The 22,307-nt window shown below is 34.9% G+C and overlaps 1 protein-coding gene across 1 annotated transcript; it reads right to left on the bottom strand.

Moving 5' to 3' along the window:
• Nucleotides 1-325: 325 nt before the first annotated feature.
• LOC120278855 (synaptotagmin-5-like) lies at nucleotides 326-21,112 on the bottom strand. The gene is made up of 11 exons (XM_039285596.1): nucleotides 20,785-21,112; nucleotides 19,651-19,752; nucleotides 19,357-19,407; nucleotides 10,972-11,092; nucleotides 8,996-9,114; nucleotides 8,724-8,822; nucleotides 8,481-8,561; nucleotides 8,291-8,376; nucleotides 6,664-6,889; nucleotides 3,433-3,600; nucleotides 326-1,031 (listed from the first exon to the last, which is right to left on the bottom strand). Exons 1-11 carry the CDS (start codon nucleotides 20,887-20,889, stop codon nucleotides 582-584), a joined length of 1,608 nt encoding a protein of 535 aa, XP_039141530.1. The 5' UTR covers nucleotides 20,890-21,112; the 3' UTR covers nucleotides 326-581.
• Nucleotides 21,113-22,307: the final 1,195 nt, after the last annotated feature.

Raw genomic sequence — 22,307 nt, 5'->3', positions numbered from 1 at the left:
AAAAAAAAGAAAAGAAAGAGTTACTGTTACTTGAGAGGGAAAGCAAAAACTAGCCTCTTATTGCGAGGCTTTAGCACTTTTGATAAAATAGTTAGTTTCCAGTATACTTCTAAAAATAACTATTATGTGATTCTTTTGAAAATTGAATGTACATCTTGTACGCATGATAAAATGGCTAATTTTTCTATAATAAAATAATTCCCTTGCATTTATGTCTTAAGATGGTTTTTTTTATTAAAAAAAAAATTATTGCAAGCATTTAAGCCTACATGATTGAATATAATAATATTTGAATCATTATGAACGTAAAAGTTCAATACGATCCTGATAAATTTGAACAGTTTGGTAGTTGAGGATCCCTTTTAGACTTTCGCCTGAAGAAAATGGTTCACACTCTTGCAACCAGAGAAACAGATAGATCACTTCCTAACAGTTTCTAAGTCAAGCATGGTATTAAAAACACTATGATCTCATGTTTTTTCTCACATCAGTCATCAACCCTGACACAATTCCAACAGTTGAAAGAAAACAAGATCTACAAATGCAGAAATGCAAAGCAATGCGCTGTTGTTAGCTCAAATTCAGCTCCCATTTGGATCAGCATGACCTGAATTTGGCTGACCTCCATGTCTCTTAGAGCTACTGAACTGGCCGGTCACACTTCTACCGACGAATTTCCCAGCTTTACTCAGTCCACTGCCAACAGCTCCAATCCCCGAACCCACAAACCCGGCCCCAGCCCCAATTCCTGAACCCACGATCCCGGCCCCAGCTCCAATTCCTGACCCAACTAAACCAGCTCCGGCCCCAAGTCCTGATCCAACGAGCCCAACCCCTGCCCCGATTCCGGTGCCTACCATCCCAACACCAGCACCAATACCTGATCCAACCAGGGATGCTGCCCCTCCCAGTGCATCAACTGTGCTGCCAATCACCCCAGCTTCCTTCAAATTTTTCTTCTCCTTTATCGCCCTCTTTTCTTCTTCTAAGGCCATTTGTTGTTCCTGCTTTGTGAAAGGATGATACATGACCTGCAAAACAAAGAGTATCAGTTTTGACAAGTTTATAGGATATAGATTAGCATGGGAAGTTTGAAATACTCAGCTAACAGCAAGCTGATACAATGATAAATTTATGTTATGTTGGATTTGATTTGGTCAATAGTTATTTGGTTTTCTGTGAAGTTCTGTACAAGTTTATTATCTAAAGGAAATATAAAGCATGGTTTCAGTAGCAGAAATTTCAGTCTTTTACCTCAAAATTGGTGTTCTAAATCCAGAAACTTGTTCAACTACAAGAGAATTTCAATATATTCAACAAATGGTTTTTCATTAAATAATGGTAATAATTGATAAGCATCTGTTCTTCCATCATAGTCAAAGGATTAGATGTATGTTACATCTGACATTATTATCAGTCAAATCTGTTTTAAATTGAAGCTGAATGATTCAAACATTGTTTTTCATTGAACTTACATAATTATGCTTAAAAATGAATCTAAACATTGTAAACCTTCTCCTATAGAATTGTAATGGATATTAGTAAGACTAATACACACCTGATTAGACAGGCTATTATTAGAATAACAAAGTTTTTGGATTGAAACACATTTGTTTTACTTTGCATCTAACAACTATGACCCCAGATCATCACCTTCTTTAATTAGTTAGAATAACTTACTAACCACTTTTTTACCTTCTATCGCTTCTGCTGGGACTCAATCAAAGCCATCTGAATGACTTTATCCAGTAAGATGCCAACCCCAAACAGACAGTGACTTTGACCTTGACTATAGAATACTAATCCAAAACAAACAAGCAAGCAAACTATTAAAAGAAAAGGACTTAGAAGTGAAAGCTATAAGAAAAGTCTTTCTAATTGAATACAATTCAGGCACAGCTTTCTTTAAACAAGAGAAGGATTATGATTTTCTAAACTTTAACTCAAAGGACATTTTTACCTATATACTCTAAACATATATTATTACTCAAAATGCTTGTCCCAAACCCAGACTGGTTCAATTTGTCTTAGGCTGGGTTGAGATATAAGACTGTGCAACTTAATGCATAGATCAGAAAACCACTAATACAAAATTACAACAGAAACCAATAATTATCCACATGTTTAGGCCATTCTTGATGAGAACTAGACTATTAGCAATACCAGACTGTTTGATTATCAACTCATTCTTGGCTAGAGATGTGGTAAACTTTATTATGAAAATGAAATAAACTGTGCAGTTGAATGACTTGCTCTTTTCTCACATGAAGGCAATATAATTCGCTATTTAACTATTACTAGAATAGGGATCAAATATAATTTAAGTTACATAATTGTGCAAAACTTGAATTATAGATATTAGATGGAATTTGATTGTAGTTAAGGCATGTGAGTTTGTGCTGAAGTGAAGAAAGTGGGGAAGTGGGGATGAAATGTCACTGTGATGAAGTGGGTGAAGTTGAGATTTAATCTCACCTCCAGTGTTTACTTTTGAGGAAGCGTGATACTTTGAAGCTCAAGTTTGTTAAAACTTTACCAATTCAACCCCACTTTGGAAGCTTTTGGAATGAATGGGGGAAATAGAAAAGTGGGGAGAGTAATCATGAGTTAGCAATGGTGGAAAGCTAAAATTATGCCATTAATCAAAGAATCAAACCTATTGACAAAATTGCATACTACGGAAAACTGCACCTATCAGGTACAGAGATCAATTCACCATGTGGAATTTGCTAAAAAGTTACAAGCGAAATTGGTTGCAAAATCCTACTCAACAGCAGAAGATGAGATTTAATTTTCATGCTCTAGCTAGAAGTAAGATGTTGACACTCATAAACAAGAAGCATTCCCTTTTAAATTTGAATATTGTTGAAGCATGACCCTCGATGGAGTTAAATCAAGTACAAGTGGAGGATTTGTGATATATCTAAACCTATTACTGTAATTTCCACTACAAACATATCATGCTCACCAATGCTTAGTAAAAAATAAGGCTCTTGAAACAAACTCAAGTATTCAATCGATCAAGATGAGGTTAGGTCTCGTGCAAGAATAGTGAAAATTGAGCCAGAGAAAAAACTCTTTGCATTTTTGTTTTATTAGGGAAAGATGGGGAAAGGGCACTTGACTACTTGATTTCATAAGTACAGTACAAAACAAACATTAGATCTTACTGATAGGAAACGGTAACAGAGTATTACACAATTTAACTATAGTTCATAACTAAAATATTTCCATTCTTAAATCAAAGGAAAAAAAAGGGGGAATACCAGTAGCATTAAATCAAATAAATAACACATGGGATATCAGACGGCTAAATTGTCAAGTACCAGGAATCAGTCATTCAACATGATAATTTTAGCATCTCTCGCAGAAACTAAAAATAAATGACATTTCAAAGGATGCACAAGATGAAATATACTAAATACTACTAACCTTTATTTTCAAGAGCCCTCTGTCCTTCTTATCTTTAATCTTCAACATATCTAGTGCTGGAAGCAACCTCAGATCAATTTCTTTTGAAACCTCAGGCTCCAACTCATTCAATGAAAACTTCACAATACCTAACCTTTTATCTTGTGCCATGTTATCTTCATCTAAAACCTGCACACAGGAGATTGAATGAACTACAATAATTAAAATAAGCAAATACAGATAAATTACATCAAAAGGTTTAGTTGTAAGAAAATAGAAAAATAAAGTATGAATCCAAATTCCAAGGGATGGCCATGTTAATTTGTCATAATAATACTTCTTAGAAAGGGAAAGTGGCTTGCACTATGTATTACTTGTACTTTTATCTAACATCCAGTCATTATTTGTCAGATACTATAGCCTAGCAATCCCAGTGTACCCAAAACAAGATTTAGATATAACTCTAACACATGGCATCTATATTCTGCACCAGAATATGGAAAAGCCAAAATCACGGCACCTTATTGTAGTTAAGGTACAAAATACAACCCACGGCTAAACATGTTTCACGTTCAAACTACATTAATAAAATCAAACTTGGAAATGCCTACAGATCTAGTAAGTCAACAGAAAATGGCTGTGTCATTGCTCAAAATGCAAAGTTTCTAAGCAAAACTTAAAAAAGAAAATTAATTCAAAGAAATATTCAACGAAACAGGATTTCCATATATGACACAGACCCGGCCACCAGCAAAGTATGATGACTCGAACTACTATTCACTTTAGCCCATCCTTGCCAGGCCTCGAGTATTGCCTGGTAAGAAGTGTCACACATTTTTAAGTTCAAGGCATACATATAAACACATGATCTTTCTCGGTGGGACTACTTAGTTCATCTAGGCTGTGATATCACACAGAATCTCTAAATTTGAACTAAATGCAGCACATGAAAAACATAGAATAAAGCTGATAAGTGCTTGTGCGATATGGATGCGAAGCGTTCATTCCTTATGTTGAGCATTACTTTTCTCAGGTTTTTACACTAATATATGTGTTTTTATGTTACTTTTATGCAGGTAGGGTTGTGAGGCCAAGTATGAAGGAAAGAAGCCAATGTGGATTACAATGCACCGATTTTGGAGGAAATCTTGCTAAGGTTCAAACGCGAAGACATAGGTCGATGTGAGATGCTAGAGTGTGTGCCAACCTCCTCGTATTCGAGTTGGCACATCCATTTGGAGGGGCACAAAGGTAGTCACACTCGAGCATTCCGACTTATGCACATAGAACAAGAGCTTCACCAACAATGCCTATCATTGAAGATGCAAGTGATCCACGACATGAACGTGTGCCCGTTTGCGTTACTCCGATTCCAACAATGCCTATCATTGAAGAGCTTCACCAACAATGCCTATCCACGACATTGAACAATGCACTGTAGAAATTCCCCACGGGCGCGTGAAGCATCCACGCCCGTGTAGTCGCCCGATTCTAGCCCTATTTAAAAGCAGAATCAGCCCCGATTTTAGTATTCTTTTCTCCATCTTTTCCCCAACTTGAGAGAGGGCTTCGGCTAGGGTTTCGAGGGGTATTGGCCAAGGTTTTGGAGAGGTTCTACGGCTCCGACATCGTCATTCCTTAGGAAAAAAGTTGGTAGGGGAGCTTTCGTCGAGGCGTATCCTATACCGGACGAGGGAATCCTTGGACGACGAGTAGAAGACTTTCCACAAGACCATCGACACGACTATCGAGGGAGTTTCTTTATGGATTCATTGCTTTTACATTCTATTTCTTTGATTGTACTTAGCTTCATGGAGAGCTAAACCCCTAGTGGGTACTCGGGTATTGTGAACCCTAGGATGTATTTGTTTCTTTGAACCTCTTTATTATGCTTTCAATAAATTGATGTTTATTGTGAGTTCCAACTTTGAATGCTTGATTGTATAAACATTTCCCCTAGAGTGACACTAGGGTTGAGAGTTCTTGTTGGTAACCTTGTGAGTGAGTGACACACCACGAGCGTTAGACAAAGCTAGGTTGGAGAGGGTTGAGAGGGTGAGTCGAGAGGTACAGGAGCGTCCCCTTTCCCCTCCGGCGTGATAGATTCTACCTCCGTTCCTCGAGTTCTTTGCGGCCATAATAGAGTGAATGGTCTAAGGGATGAACTTCCGCTGGGGCTTAGTTGCGCGTGGAACGGAGTGAAGCGTTGAGGTGATCTTAGTATCTAGGGCTCAATTGCGGTTAGGGACCTTCCACCTGGACCAAAGGGTTAGGTCTATAATTAGGAAGAGATTTATCACTTGGAATCCCTAGAGCTCATTGCAACTCTATGCGAGTGCAAGGTGTTGAGATTGTTCAATTTCTCCTCCGGGACATGTATAGAGTTAAGCATAGTTGACCTTAGATTTGGGACTATGTAATTAAGGATTTCCACGACTCACCATTGCATTGATTAGGAAGCATAATAGAGGGTTCTTGCACTTGAAACAATTATCATAGGCGGAGCATTATCCGGGTACCCCATCTTTATCGATTGCCTTACCCTTTTCTTTACTTTTGCTCTCTTACTTATTGCTTTTACTGTTGAGAATTGAATCATTGTCACACTCATTATCATTGATCTTTTACATAGCTAAGAATCGAATTAAGTATTTTTATTCCCTACTCCCTGTGGATTCGATACCCGCTCACCCGGGATTATTACTTCGACAAATCCGTGCACTTGCGGGATATACGCAAGGGGACCTTGTCAAAAGCACACATGAATAAGATAAGTGATGTGCCTATCATTTTGACTTTGCAACAGGATCCATGATCTTCAAGACATCTTCAAATGCCTAACAAAGGTATGATGCAAAAAATACATCACCCATGTTTCATTTTTGATATATTAAGAGATTTACACTTCAGAGTTTAAAAAGCCAGAAGCAACAGTCCAGAGAAATCATGTGATGCTTGTCTCAAACGCATCCTCTGTTAATTTGCAAAGCAGTTTTGCAAATTCAAAAGTTAAGAAGGAACAAAAGCTGTTTCAACAAAAGCTGAAAATATTCATCCTGCAAAACTTCTCAATTGTGGAATGGCTCCACCAGCTAGATCCTTCATCTGTCTATGTCAAATTGAAAGAACAAAGGCTTCCTAATTCATGTACTTATACAATGAACAGAAAATGAATGCCAAGTGAAATTTATTAGGCAGGGATATATGCATTGCCAGACTGAGAACTAAATAGGACAAGTGAGTATATCATACCTCAAGGATAATAGACTGAGTTTCCTTGTCTTCAATGACCATATCAAAATTTTCATTCCATTCAGGATTGAGATTGTTTCTTATAACTTTTGTTTTAACCTTGAACATCGGACGAACATACATAATCACATACGGATCAGATTTACCAATTATTTCCATATTTTTCAAGTCACTTGCTTTGACAACAGTCACAGTAAGCCTCCCCTCTGGCTTAAGCTCTAGTTCACTGAAAATGACAAAAGAAAGATTATTGTCACACCCATATAATGTTTCATGCAAATTTGCTGGCATAGACTGGTGTTATACAAGTTATCCAGATTCCAGAGTAAGGAAATCCAAATGCTGTACAATGTAAATAGTTAATCCCTTAATGAAAATCTGTAATGCCTTTAACTGTGTAACACTTAAATCAACATTCTCATTCGTCATTATAAAAAAAAGTAAAAGATCAAGCAAAAAAAAAAAAATTTCAAAATGTATATGCAAGCCCAGTATGTTAAAAACAAGTTGTGCAGCAACTGTATGTGTGATGTTTAAAGAAAACATAGTGAATATTTTCAGAAAAGAGTTCAAAGAGATGATGATACTTGAATTGGTTATATTTATTAGTTTAGATTGCAATTACAATTATGACTATCTCAAAATTCATTAAAAATGTTACATAGCTTAGTTCATGCTAATCCAGGATAAAATATTGTGAACATCATGAAGTTATGTCAACCTAGAAGAATCAAAAGCTTGATAAAGAAATCTTGATTTAGACGGGTGTTTTGAAATGCAGTATGGAGTGCAGGCAGCCAAAAGGAACAACATGTGCATATGCAACCATATTTGAATCATTGGGTTTATAGCTAGCACTTTAACTTCCCTTAGGATGGGTACCAATGAGGTATATAAGGGAAATTCAATCCCAAACTATCAACAGCTTGGGAAAGCTGCTGAACCTCTTCAAACTTAATTTTAATATAGATGATGAAGAGATTTGAATTTTACATTTCTCAATACCAATAAAAGTAAGATTCTTTCATTGGAAGAAAAAGATCAACTTGATAAAAGATAATGCAAAATCAAATCTTACAAAGATTAATGATTAATCATACTAATGTATATCTATTTTAAGTGCACTTTATAACCTTGATAACAAGATCTAAGAAATGAGAAAGTACGTCAACTCACATACTAAAATACTTCCCTCTGGTTTTCACACAATTAATATTTCAAACACAGAATTCAAAACAGCCATCTCTCTGTTCCTAAAACTAGCACTTGGCAGAACTGACTTCAATGATCAATAAAAAAAAAAAGCGCTAATCTGGTATTTGAAACCCCAGGTTCATATTTGCGAGTTACATGCAGAGTCACCAAAATATTCCATGTAGCATGAAGCCAGTTTCATGTAAACCAGTTCATGCCATCAATTTTGTGAGTTAATAAAAGGTGGCTTAATCCAGAAATACGCCCATGCTTGATTAGGACTTGAAGGAGATCACACATTCTTATACTTCATGCAACGTAAGGGTGGATCGCTTTTTTTTATTATTTTACTTTTTTTTTAACTAAGGAATTTCTATAAATATAATTTTTTTTTTTTGAGAAAAAAAACCAGCCCAATGGCATATTAATTTACCTAACGTCCACATCTTGTCCGCCAAGTGGAACAACAATCCTGTGAGGCCACTGGAGTTGGTCTGAAATAATTGAACGCACAGTATCCTGTAAAAAACAAATTTTCACATTTAAGTGCCTGGTGCACCAAGTGTTTGAGGATTGGCCTAATCACTTAAAGAAAATTAGAATAAAATTCAAATAAAACTTACATCTATCATGTCAGAAAGTCCAGGCACAGCAGTCAAACTTCCTCCCACTGCCTTTAAGGTATACTCAAATCTAGGCTTTGGCTGAAACAGACAAGTTCTGATTATCATGAATTTGAAGTATTGTCTTGTATCATACTGCACTAGAAATAAGCTAAACTGGAAAATGGGTAAAGCTTTTGAAACTACACATTCTCTTCCTATTTCTACCTCAAAATATTGACATAGAGATGAGTTGAAACATACCTCAGAAAGAAGTGCAACAACAACAGCAGATATGCAGGGAATCTCTTCAGAAAGTTGAAAAATGACACGTATTACAGTGAAAACCTGAAGATCCTTCAACTTGAATGAAAGAAAATAAAACGAGTCAGCTCTCATATAGTCTGATAGAGAATCAAAGAACATTGGAACTAAATCACGTAGGCAGCACAACAGAACCGCAGTAGTGAGCATTGAGTACAATTGAGAAATGAGTTTACAGTTGATGCAATTAAAGCAAACCCAAATGACCAAACCTGAATGGGTAGTGAAGCAACAAGTGCTACAACTCCAAGAATTATGTTAGGATCTCCTCCCCAACGAAAGTCAATGTCCATTGTGATTTGACCTTCCTTAAGACTTTGAAGTCGAATACCTTCATAAAAGAAAGAAAGATTCCCAATTTAAGCAACTGCTTACTTTCTCGCATATAGGTTATATTTGCCTCAAGGAAAAGCAGAGAAGAAATTAAAACAAAAAAAAGGAGAATAATAGAAAATGATGCAAGGAAAACAAAATGAATAGGAGACTTAGGATTTCATTCCACTCTCAAATCAAAGGTCGAGGATTCGAATCCATGGCTTGTCCGCATTTCTAAAAAATAAAATAAAATAAAATTCCCTTAAGCCCTTAAGTTTATGTCACATTTTCTTATTTGAGAATAAAAGATAACAATTGTTCTTTCTCGTTTACTTCTAAATTCCTCTGCGCATGGTCTTCCAAGAGTTTATACTAGAAATACAAAATTCTAAAGCATTTTCTACATATTTAAATTCTATTTGAAAAAGAAATATATTAAAACTCTTAATATAATACTTTTTTCTATTTGATCATTTCCTGATTATGCATTATTGTATTTCCTAATTATGGTCTTTCCTTTTGTATTTCTATTCTTATTATGAACTCATGTGCTTTTCTATACATATATGAGATCTCACACAATCAATCAAATTAATAAATTTTATCCTTTCTCACATGGTACCAAAGCGGGTTGAATCCTAACATCTTCTTCATGCCTGATATCTCCAACACCTTTTCTTCTCTCTTTTTTTTCTTTTTTCTTCCCTAAGGGCTGCCACTAAGCCCGAGGGCTGTCGCCAGGCATCTAGTGGTGGCCCTCCACCACCAGAGCCTAGTCTAATGTCGTTCTTCTTCCTTACTACTCATGTAACTAATCAGATAATTTGAGACAATTGTTTATCATTCTTTTTCACCTCTTGGACCCCATATTGCATTAATGGTTGATTCTTACATCCTCACCGACAACTACTTTCTGTGGTGACTCTGTGAAGAGGCCACCATCACAAGCACCACTTCTTAAATGCAAGGTACCTCGATCAAGCTTTTGATGGTACCAACTTTATTTTATGAGCCACTTCGTTTGAGCACTTTGTGGGGTCGTATAAGAAGAAATATACTCACCAAGGGTTGTTCCAAGCTAAGCATGCATGATATGTATGCTCCAGCTTGAGTGGGCATGTTAAGAATAGAATATTTTTCTTTCTATTTGACCATTTCCTATTTATGCATTACTGTATTTTCTAATTATGGTCTTTTCTTTTGTATTTCTATTCCTATTATGTACTCATGTGCTTTTCTATGTGGGTGTCTGTGTGTGTGTGTACCTGAGGGCAAACAATCAATGGAATTAATAAATTTGATCCTTCCTCACAAAAACAATGTTCATAAAAAATTAAAAAGAAACAACAACATTTCAATAACATGAACTCAACAGATTTAGAAACTATCAAACCATTATTTTGTGGATTAACATCATAAAAATGAAGGCCATGAGGAAAACTAGGCAATCAAAGAATAAAATCCCTAACAACGAAGCAATCACTTCATCTAGGTTGCACATGTTTAAGTATAAAAAAAAATTTCAATTGAATGACAACAAATTACTCAAGTCAGTTATATACCTAGTTAATCCAAGTTAATCAACAAAGTACTTGCTATATAATATTACAAGTCTACTTTTACAGTTTTAACTAGAGAATATTTATGACTGTTAAACACAACCATTACTTAAAATGCAATGATCACAAAACCTTCGTTTTCAAGTAAACAATACCCCATTGAAAGCACTGGAGGTACACTAGTTTGCCCTTTGACTAACCAATAATAGGTTGCCATCCAATAATTAAGGAATACTCCATTACCGCATTAAATAGAAACAGTGAACACTGAAACCAAAATGGTGAAAATCTAGAAGTTGGCATGAAGCATGAACCTTCAATCTTTGGTGGCACACTTCCAAGAGAAAATTTGCTGAACTTCAGTGAGGAAATTCCTGGTGGACGGTAATCATCCAGAAGTGGCTCTACAGATTCTTTAACAATGGCTGTCACTGCCTAAGACCAAACAGATAAGTAAATTCAGCAATGCAGCATCGATTTATCGTTTAAACATAAGGCCATACAAGCATTATTTGACATGAAGAACACCATGCCAAGATCCTCAATAGGCCATGGAGGACTATGCTAAATTAAGGGATGGGATATAAGAAAAATTATTAAGATCTGCACATGAAACTGTATATTCATGAACTACAAAATTGAATTGTTATAAAAACAGCCTTGGCTAGCAACTTAGGCTATAATTTCAAGAAAATATGAATCCTTTCTAAAGTAACATATATAATGTGTTTGTTCATGCATCTCATGCTAATTATAAAAAAACAAAACAAAACAAAACAACAACAAGAAGAAGAAGAAGAAGAAGAAGAAGAAGAAGAAAACATTGGTTACACAAGCAAGTAAATAAAAGGGATTGAGCCAAATTGAATACTTGAACTAAGGGTTTAAGGGCAATTGTTAAATTGAGTCCACTAATGAAAAAAGTGCAATTATGTATTCCAATTGTTAGCAATATATTGATTATAACATGCAATTAACACTAATCAAAGCAATAAAGAGGAGTTAGAACATTCAAGTCTCTAATTAGGGGTATGATAAACACTCTCTTAAGACAATTTCACCTCTTTCATGCAAGGGTTTTTCATCATCTCTCTGGTCATTAGGGTATAGCTAACCCAATACTAGAAGCTCCTCGCTTTGCACATCTCGGCAAGGAGAAGCCCAAGTGTCAGCCAAGTAAATGGAGAAAATGAAAGAGGAGTTAGCTGAGAAGAAATGAAGAATGTTGTTGGATATTAGGTTTTAATGGAAGGATCGAGAGCTCAAGGTGATAAGCAGCCAAAGATAACAAAGTGTATATATAAAGTAGATGATCATCCAAAGGTCCATAGTTATTAAAGGTGGCTCCCTAGGCTCTAGCATAGTCGCCTTGGAACCTCCAAGGAGCATGGCATTAAACAATTACCCTAAGGAGTGTGCCTTGCCTTAAGGCTCAAGGTGATTTGAGGCACACCTTAGTAAAGTGTAGCCTTTTTTTTTTAGTTTTTAGGAACTAGATAAATATGAGCCATTAGATGATCATCAAATTAAATTTCAACCCTTAAAAACAAAGAGTTTTTTTTTCAATTTTTAAGAGCTGGACAAATATGAGCCATTAGATAATCATCAAATCAAATCTCAACCCTTAAAACAAAAGGGTTTTTTTTATTTTTTTTCAGTTTTTAAGAATTTGACAACGATTAGGATTTCCTAGCGTAATAGTATTTCTTACTAGAAACAAAGTAATAGCAGAGTAATGATTCTTTTACTATATTGATAATATGCTATTTCGCTCTATAGATGTTTTATTTTAGTTTTAACTTTAAACTTTGATTTTTCTTACTTTATGAGAATCAGTATGTACTATAAATTTAATGAATTTTTTAATTCTTTTAAATTTATTTTTGCAACTTGCTTCAGAAAAGCACACGCGGTTGAGCCTTATATTTGTGCCTAGGCAATTTAAACCCTTAGAGCCTTGATGCGCTTTGCGCTTTTAATAACTATGCAACGGTTCAAAATGCATCTGTTAAGGTTGAGGCATCCAATGGTCATTAAAAAAAAACCGTTGGCAGATAAACAAAAGAAAATAAGTGGAAAAAATATAGTCTAGCTGATGAAGTGGGAACCACTACCAAACATGCCGCTGCCAACTACTAGCCAAGCAATGTAGTGCATGCACGTGTGGTAAAAATGGCTTGGCCTAACAAAAGCCTAATAGCGTATTCAAAGTTGCAAGGGAAAAGCCATATCTAAGTGCATGCACATAAGTCCAAATATCTAATGTGCGACTAAACTTTGCAAGTGTGGGAGAGATGGCTTTGGTTTGATTGTATAAGGAATAAGGTCCAACCCAACTACAGCTCTAAGCTCAAGACGGCCTAATTCTAACGATTCCCACAACCATAGTCCAGCTTTAGCTGTGGGCTTGAGGCAGCCTAGTTCCAACAATCCCCTACTACAGCCATAGCCAAAATCAAGACAAATATATACATATCAAAGTTATCACAGGTGAGCCTCGAAGGCACAAGCCGCACAAGGCTCAAAGGCCTGTGCCTTTATGCATATCAAACATGATGTGATATGAATGTGCGCACCTCTGAGCCTAGGCGCCAAGCGAGGACCTAGACAAGCCTCCATAGCATTAGCCAATTTTGTTTTCTTAATTTTACTTTGACTTCTAATTTTTGTCTACACATCTTAGTGATTTAAAATAAGAAGAGTCCACATAAAAATAAATTATGCAATCAAAATCCACTTAAAAATTAAGGCAACCATAGCCAAGCAAAACACAAAGCTCAGCAATTCAGCTCTCCCCTGTTTTGGGTCCTCCACTGCTGTCCGTTCCTCTCTCTTGCAACAGATTAGCTCCTCTACTTCTGGTACATCTCTCCCTCTCTTTCTCTCTTCCTATGTCTTTCTCTATCAAGTCCTTTGATGTCCATATGTTGTTGCTTTATGACATCGCTAACTAATTTGCCGACTTTTTTTTTTAATTTAATTTTTATTAAAATTTATGCATTAAAGATTAGAGAATAATATGTAAGTTGGTTGCCGTTGACTGCTTAAACCTTGCTAACTGTTGTTTGCCAAGTGCCGACTTGCCGTTGTTAATTTAATAAAGTGTTGTGAACAACTGAACATCATCTCCCATTTGCTAAGTGTTTTTTTAATCTTTTATCATTGATTTGCTTATTGAAATATGTGGTTGAGGTGTATATTTGCTCAATTCGTACAATTGAAATGTGTCAGTCCTATCTAAATTATTTTGATCCACAGTGAACTGATTTTAATCACAGAATTTAGTTAAATTATGCATTATAGGATAGATAAATTATAAAGCTTTGTTAATTTAGGATAAATTAATTGTAAACTTTTGACACTTTGTTAATGTTTTTTATGCTAAGTTAAAGTTGTTTTTGTTTAGTGAATTGAATTTGTGTTTATTTATTGACACTAGGTATATGGTTTCTTCAAGTGAAAAGAGTATTTCATTGTCAAGTGGGAAAAGTGATCCATGTTGGAAATATGTTCAATTGGTTAATCCAATCAAGAAAAACAATTTGAAATGTAACTTTTGTGATAAATTTACAAGAGATAAAATATTTAGAGTTAAACAACATATTGTGGGAGGGTTTAGAAATACAACCCTTTGTAGAAGATACCCACGACCTATGCATGAAGAGATGTAGCCTTATATGGTAAATAACTCTAATGCAAGTGGAAGGTAATTTTCTGGATATTGCTGAAGTAGATACTTTTTCTGGTGATGAAGAGGATGAAGATGAAAAACATTATGATGAGCCCGCAACAAGTAGTAAAGTTTTGAATGCAAAAAAACAACATTGCCAAAAAGGGCCAATAGATTTATACTTCACACAAAGGGCAAAAAAATCAAGTAAAAAAGAAGGAAAGATGAAGCAAACCATCAATGATACTTGCAAGAAGGAGTTGCGAGAAAAAGCAGAGAACTAGCTCGATGGTTGTATGATACAGTGATTCCATTTAAAATCATTAAATATCCTCAATTTCAAGTAATGATCGATGCAATTGGTCAATATGGCATCATATGAAAGCACCTAGTTACCATGAGGTATGTATGTCTTGTCTGTATTAGTATGAAAGCACCTTGCATGTCTTTGCTCTTTAATGGTTTGATGGTTGGACGGATAAGAGGAATAGCACTTGATAAATTTTTTTTAGTGAATTCTCCACAAGGCAACGTGTTCTTAGAATCTGTGGATGCATCAGATTATACAAAAACTGGAGAAAAAATGTTCAAATTGCTTGATCTCATGGTCCAACTTGTTGGAGAGAAAAATGTTATACAAGTGATTATTGGAAACGCATCTGCCAATATCTTTGCAAGTATAGAAATAATCTATCTTACTTTATTAACTCTTAAGTATCTAATAATTCTTTAGATTTATTTTCAGGTAAACAATTGGAAGAAAAATATAGAATTTGTATTGGGCACCTTGTGTCGCACACTATTTGGATTTGATTTTGGAAGATATTAGTAATTTAGTAAGATGCCAAATGTGAAACAAACCATACAAAGAGTTATCAACTTCAACTCTTTTATTGATGTTTAACCAAGCATGATGAATATGTTAAGGAGTTTCACTAGTCAAAGAGAACTTGTTCGACCTTGTGTTACAGGGTTTGCCAGGGTTCATTTCAATCATGACCACAAATATTTGCATTTTATAACGCTGTGGACACAAAACTTTTTTTATAACACAAAAGCCACTTAACTTTTCTCCGGTTGTACCTGTGGCCATAATGGCTTGTTTTAAGGTTGTTTCCTGAGCCATGTCAGCGCCACATCAGCAAACTCACCGGAAACAGCCTTAAAACAGGCCATTTTGGCCATAAATGCAATCAGAGAAAAGTTAAGTGGTTTTTGTGTTATAAAAAAACGTTTTGTGGCCACAATATTATAAAATGCAAACATTTGTGGCCATGAATGAAATCAACCCGGTTTGCCACTGCATTCCTCACACTTCAACGAATCCATAAATTGAAAAACTGTTTGAGGAAATCGTTTACCTCTAATGAATAGGAAAAAAATAAGCAGTCAAAAGAAGTTGCAGGGAAAAAAGCACTAGACAAGTATTGTATACATTTTAAAGATTTTTGGTCCTTTAGTTGGTATGATTCAAATGGTTAATGGTGAGAAAAAACTACCTATGTGTTACATTTATGAAGCCATAGATAGGGCCTAAGAAGCTTTAGCAAAGTCATTCCGAGAAAATGAAGAACAATACAAGGTTGTGTTTGATATCATAGACAAACGATGGAAATGTCAACTTCATCGACCTTTGCATGCGGCTGGACACTATCTTAATCCAGAATTTTTTTTTATGCCAACCTAATAGAGATTATTAAGAATAGCAAGATAATGGATAAGGTGCTTACAACTCTAGACAGGTTGGTTCCGGATACATCACGTCAAAATTAAATTAATAGTCAAATAAGTATATATCAAAATGAGAGTGGGATATTTGGAAGAACCTTGGCAATTAGGAATCAAAATTTGAAATCACCTGGCACTTAAGTTTTCTTATAAATTGATAAGATTCAAATGATATTATTATGTAAATAACTTTATTATTAATTAAAAGTTGAATGGTGGAAATCTTATGAAGCCTTAACTCCAGAGTTGCTAGGCTTTGTAGTCAAAGTACTTAGCCTAACTTGTAGCGCATCTGGTTGTGAGCGTGATTGGAGTATTTTTTAACATGTAAGGATTATTCTTATATATTCTATTGTTTTATTTGTAATATTTGTAGATTAAACTTAAATAATATAAATATATAATATTGCTTTTCTTTTTCAGGCTCATAGTAAAAAAAGAAATCAAAATTGAACAATTTGGCCTTTGTGAAATATAACTAAGCATTAAAGCGTCAATATGATGACCATGATCGCATTGACCGCATTTCTCTACAAGATACTTATTGGAAATATAGTCCCACATCGGTTGTGTGATAGAAATGTAATGAGTTTATATATAGGTATAGGGGTTGAGCCACTAAGTCTTGAGACCTTTTGGTGTAAGACCCCTAAGCTTATGTAGTACTCATATAGGGCCCACTAGTACAAAAATATAAAATCTAACAATACTAATAAGGCAAATGAGTGGTTGATGGGTAAATTAGAAAAAGAGTAAGAAGACAAAGAACTAGTATTTGGTGATGATGACCTTAATTAGGGTGCAGTTAAAAAGCTGTTGGGGTTGATGAAAACACATATAATACTCAAGGAGGAAAAGGAATAAATGTTATCACTCCGAGTTCTAGGCCATCAAAGGGAAAGATAAGACATCATCTGCTAGTTTGAGAACCCCCTTAATTCTTAGAGATGGTGATGATGAGGAAGAAAATCTTGAAGATGATTATTTAGATGAAAAGAATGATAAATTTGAAAAGGAAATTGATGATGTTAGTGGTGATGATAATGTTAAAACTTTATCCAGATGATAGTACTCTTTTGGATGATCCCACTCAATATCAAGACGTTGTTGCCTTTTTAATGTATCTCACACTCACTTGTCCGGATATACAATTTGTTGTACATGTTGTTAGTCAGTTTGTTGTACAATCATTATTCAAGTTCTTCAATACTTGCAAAGCACATCTCATTATGGATTATGATTCCTTTCATCGTCATCAGCTTTACGTGCATTTTGTGATGCAAACTGAGCTAGAGATATCACAGGCCAACATTCCGAAATTGGTTGGTGTGTTTATCAAGAAAATTCTTTAAACTCTTGGAAAAGCAAAAAAACAAGGAGTTGTTGCTAAATTCTTCACTGAAGTAGAGGATCAATCTATGGCATCTACCACAATGGAGATTATTTAGCATCACTGACTTTTAGATGCTTTGGGATTTCCCTCTTCATTGTAATAATAAAAGCACCATCTTAATTGCTTAGAATTCAGTTTTTTATGAACAAACAAAGCATATAGAAACTGATTGTCAATTTTAGCGCCAACATTATCTACAAGGCACTATTACTCTTCCACATGTTCAGTCTTCCATGCAAATTGTTGATATGTTCACAAAGACTAATATATTGGCTCATTTTTAGTTTCTTTTAAGCAAAGTCTTGATATCTACTTCTTCTCCATCAACAATTTGAGGGGAGATGTTAGAGTAATAATAATGCATGTTTAATGTGTGAAGACAAGAATATCTTTTGGGTTAAGTTCAGAAAACTCTAAACCTACGCTTATTTAAAAAGGGTTGTGACTTAATTGTATTTTTAGTATGAAAAACTATTCTTTTAATTGGAATATCACATGCTTTCCTTCAATAATTTGTTTGTTTTTTTTTAATTGCATTACAAACACCATTTAATAGATATTGTTAGTGAGTCTACACGCATACTGTTATAGGCTTATAGTTGTAGCCTAACAACTAACTCTACATAGAAGAGATCTCAAAAATTATCTGTAATGTAATATCTCACATAAGCACAAATTTTGATCTCATCAAGAGCTAAGCTCAACCTTAAACCACTACATGACAGCATTCATTTTAGAAATAAGGTTAGAGTATACCTCTAATATAAAATTGTGCATTCTCAATCAACCAATCTGAGCATCATTTCCCTTGACACTTCGTCTATTATTTGTCTTAATAGTCCTTTAGTCAAGTAATCCTCGAGATTTAGCTCTAGCTATACAAATTCTATGCTCACAACATTGTGTGTCAAATGTTTCCGCACTGTCTTGTTGGATCCTCATATGCCCCTATTCATCTTGTCGTTAGTGCTTTCACACTTAGATAATTCAATAATAGTTTTCGAATTGCAATGAATAGCAATAAGAGATATAGGTGAAGGCATGATAGGAATTTCAAAAAGGAAATTTCGAATTTATTCTACTTCAGTACATGTAGAATCACGTGCAATTAATTTAACTTCCATGATGCTACTTGCATTGAGCTTCTACTTAGCAAATTTCAATTAGATAGCTCCTTGTCCACATAAGAATACTTGGTCAAAGACGAATTTCAAATTCACTAAGTCAAATATCTAATTGACACCCATATAGCCTTCGACTAAGCTAAGGAGTCTACTATCTCACTCTCTAAGATACCTACTCTCTTACACTCTCTTGCTTAGAGTTTTTCTTTAAGTTTTGATATAACTCCTCTTTTATAGATATGGAAGATGCCCAATTGTTAACAATAGTTTATAATTAATATTATGGGTCCCATAATAGTAATGTGGCCCATCATTGCTAACCAATTCCAGCCACGCTTTTCACAAACACAAAATATTATTTATTAAAAACTAATAACCAAAATATAAAAATGAAATTATTTACCAGGACCAAATTGATTAATTAGGCTCATTAGACAACTTGATTGCAAATTTTTAAGGACTATCAAATGGTGATCCATAGTTCATGAATTATTTTTGCTTTATGCTTAAATAAAACCTCCAAGTTACAACAGACAAATCAATAAATTAAACGGAGGCAGTTTCATTTGTGACATGGTATAGTCACAAAAAAAAAAAATTAAAAACAAGTTAATGTAAAAGAACCTAAAACGAGAACTAAATTACATTCATGAAATCACTAACAAGACAAATATTGCAAGTATGATTAAACATAATTATTGAGGAAATACTTTTAGGTTATATTTTATGGGATGAAACACAAATTATGTAACCAGAAATCAATCATAAAAGTTACGCATCTTACTTCTGAGATAAAAGGCCAAAGTTTGCCCAATTGCTTGTTCAGCCACTTGACCTAAACACACCAAAGAAAGTAAGGAACCTAATTACATAATTATGATTGTATGCCTTAAATAATTTCACAATTTGTTTTCAATTACAAAATAATATGATTTTCAGCATTGCAAGTTTATTGCTGCGCAATCTGTTGTCCTTCGATTAACCATTTTAAAGATTTTTGACTAACCTCACATGGTGCATGCGCAAAATCATTCATAGAAAAAGAAAAATCTAACAGAAAATAAAGACAAAAGATAACCTGTTCATATAAAGGAAAAGATATCCATTCAGGATAGCTGTCACCACAGAGTTTCTTCAAATCATCTCTATTAAGGGATCCTAGTAGCTTTATATCCATAGCCTGTAAAAGAAGAAATATTATTTACTGCAGAGGGATCATTGACAATAACAAAATCCCCAAACACTTCCTTAATTTTGATACAAGTACGCAACGAAGCGAATTTTGCAAGTAAATTTTTTTTTACAATTGATAGTCAAACATCTGACTCCCTTCAAACTCGGATGTTTTTCCGAGGCAATCAGTGATGCTCCTTCCAGTAAATGAGAAAACCATAATACCAATCCAGGATTGATGTACCAACACCAACAACATCCCAATGCGGCATTCTCACATACACACATTTTTGGTTCCAGAAGTCAACCGTTCATCTAATCAATCATCCAAGAACACTGGCATATCATAATTTATAAATACCATGTATCAAGTATAAAAAAAAATTGACCTAGGAATAACAAAAGTCCTATCACTTGTCCATTCATTAGCTTTTCCTATCATCCAACCTCCCTGGAGTCACCATCTTAGCTTGTTGCAACACAAAAAATGCTCTCAAAGCTGATACTAATTTTTCTTCGATAGTATGATTCACATGTTCAGATAATGTGCTTGTAGCTTTAACTCAAACTTAGCATGAACTTATAGGCAAAAGCAATAAGAGGGCAATAATGGATTGCATGTGAAGGCACTTTGAAGTAAGATTAGTTCTTAGATGAAAACTTCACATAACTACCCAAACTTTCCTTCTTCCAAACTAGGACTCTTTCTGGGGTACTGGGCAAAACTCCATCCAGTATATAAGAAAACCACAATAGCAGTATTTACATCAACACCAACAACAACCATCCCCAAAGTGACATTATCACATACTCCCATTTTTAGTCCTAGAATTCAATTATCCATGCAATTAATCATTCAAGGACTCCAGAAAACCATAACTTACAAAATACACACCATCCAAATCAAATCCTATACACTTGTCAATTCATGAGCTTTTTCCAGTACTCAAAATCAATCCTTGAAACGTTAAATGCACTTCATAAATAGAAAATAAAAAAATAAAAAAAAATAAAAAGGAAATGGATCGCAATGGCAGACCTTGGTGATGCGCTTAGCGCTGCGGTAGCTCATCATCCGGCTCCAACCGGCGATAAGAGCGATTCCCAAAAGCATCCCTATAAACATCCCTGAGATCAACCCCATGTCCTCCTTCTCCTCCAATTCTTCTTCTTCTTCTTCTTCCGAACCAAAAACCTCCTTCTCAAGCAATCCAAGCCCCAAAACTCCGCGGCTTCACATGCGATGCAATGCATGGAAGGCTGGAAATCAAGAACCAGAGGCCACATCAACGATTTGGATCCTCTTTCTGCGGAAGAGGCTGTGGCTTTTGCAGCGGAGACGGCGGAGTTGGGCACTCTATTATTGATTTTCTTTTTTTTTTCTTTTTTTTTTTGTTTAAATGAAATTGCAAGTAAATAAGAAAGTGGGCGGGGAATGGAGCTAGTGTTGGTAGGTGGGGCCCACATATGAACTCTTTTTTTTTATTTAATGGTTTTGAAAATATTTAAAAAAAAAGTGATTTCAATTATATTTTTGGAAAAATTACTTAAAAGTCCCTGTAAAGTTTCAAACTTCCACTGCAGTCCCTCTGACAATTTCGTTTCCTATTAGATCATTTTTTTTAACCATGTTCTCTTTAGCCCTTTTTGTTAGTTCCATCAGTTAAGTGGAGGTAAAATGACTCAAATGCCCATGTAACCATGTGAGATGAAAAAACAAAAAAAACAAAAAATTTCCCTCCAAGTCACATCACATTAAATGTAAAGTATGATCAAATATTCCAATGAAGCTTCCTTGTTAGAGAAAAGATGATATTTCACTCCTTCTCAACATTGCCATTGTTTTTAAACTTGTGCTTGTTTATCTTGGTCTGGTTGCCGAAGCTTCAACTTCGTCTTCCACCTTGTTTAGTTAACATGTTGAAGTGAAGATATTTATATGTAAGCTGTTGTTGCTCATGTTGTTGTTATTCTTCTTCTTCTTCATCTTCGTCATCTTCTTGTTCTTCTTCTTGTTCTTGTTCTTCTTCATCTTGTTCATGTTGTTCTCCTTCTTTTACATCATTTTCTTCATCTGCTCTTCATCAACTTCATCTTCTTAACCTTCGTCTTCGTTATCTTCTCTTCATCTTGCTCATCTTGTTGTCTTCATCTTGTCTTCATCTTGTCTTCTTCTTCTTCTTCTTCTTCTTCTTCTTCTTCTTCTTCTTCTTGTTGAGTCCAATTAAGCACGTTTTTGCATCTGTAATATACGAAGCTTAATCACTTTTGTCATTTTTGCAATTCTATGTAAGCGTCATTAACAATGGAAATATTTTCCGCCGTAGCGCGATACAAAGGTGAAGGATGTGTGCTTCAATTCACCATTTTAAGTTCATGGGAGTTAGTCATGGGTGAGATATGTGCTCGCTGGACTGTAGATGTTTCTCAAGTGAAAGTGATGTTTGTAACGCCTGACACATGCAAAACACTTTACCCAATCGAGTCTGACGTTGATTTTCAACGTATGTGTCATATATATCATAGTTTCAATAAATTTGTCGTGGACATCATCATCGAGGA

The sequence above is a fragment of the Dioscorea cayenensis genome, chromosome 16, assembly GCF_009730915.1.
Source record: "Dioscorea cayenensis subsp. rotundata cultivar TDr96_F1 chromosome 16, TDr96_F1_v2_PseudoChromosome.rev07_lg8_w22 25.fasta, whole genome shotgun sequence".
In the NCBI taxonomy this organism is placed as follows: domain Eukaryota; kingdom Viridiplantae; phylum Streptophyta; class Magnoliopsida; order Dioscoreales; family Dioscoreaceae; genus Dioscorea; species Dioscorea cayenensis.
The sequence above is the reverse complement of the archived record's forward strand: the minus strand, read 5'-3'. Positions and strand labels throughout refer to the sequence as shown.

Excerpts from the sequence above, each read along its gene's own strand:
- LOC120278855 (XM_039285596.1), bottom strand. The coding sequence starts at position 20,889 with ATGGGGTTGATCTCAGGGATGTTTATAGGGATGCTTTTGGGAATCGCT. Across the intron at positions 19,753-20,784 it reads GCGCTAAGCGCATCACCAAG|GCTATGGATATAAAGCTACT; the intron begins GTCTGCCATTGC and ends CTTCTTTTACAG. Across the intron at positions 19,408-19,650 it reads CTTTTCCTTTATATGAACAG|GTCAAGTGGCTGAACAAGCA; the intron begins GTTATCTTTTGT and ends TGGTGTGTTTAG.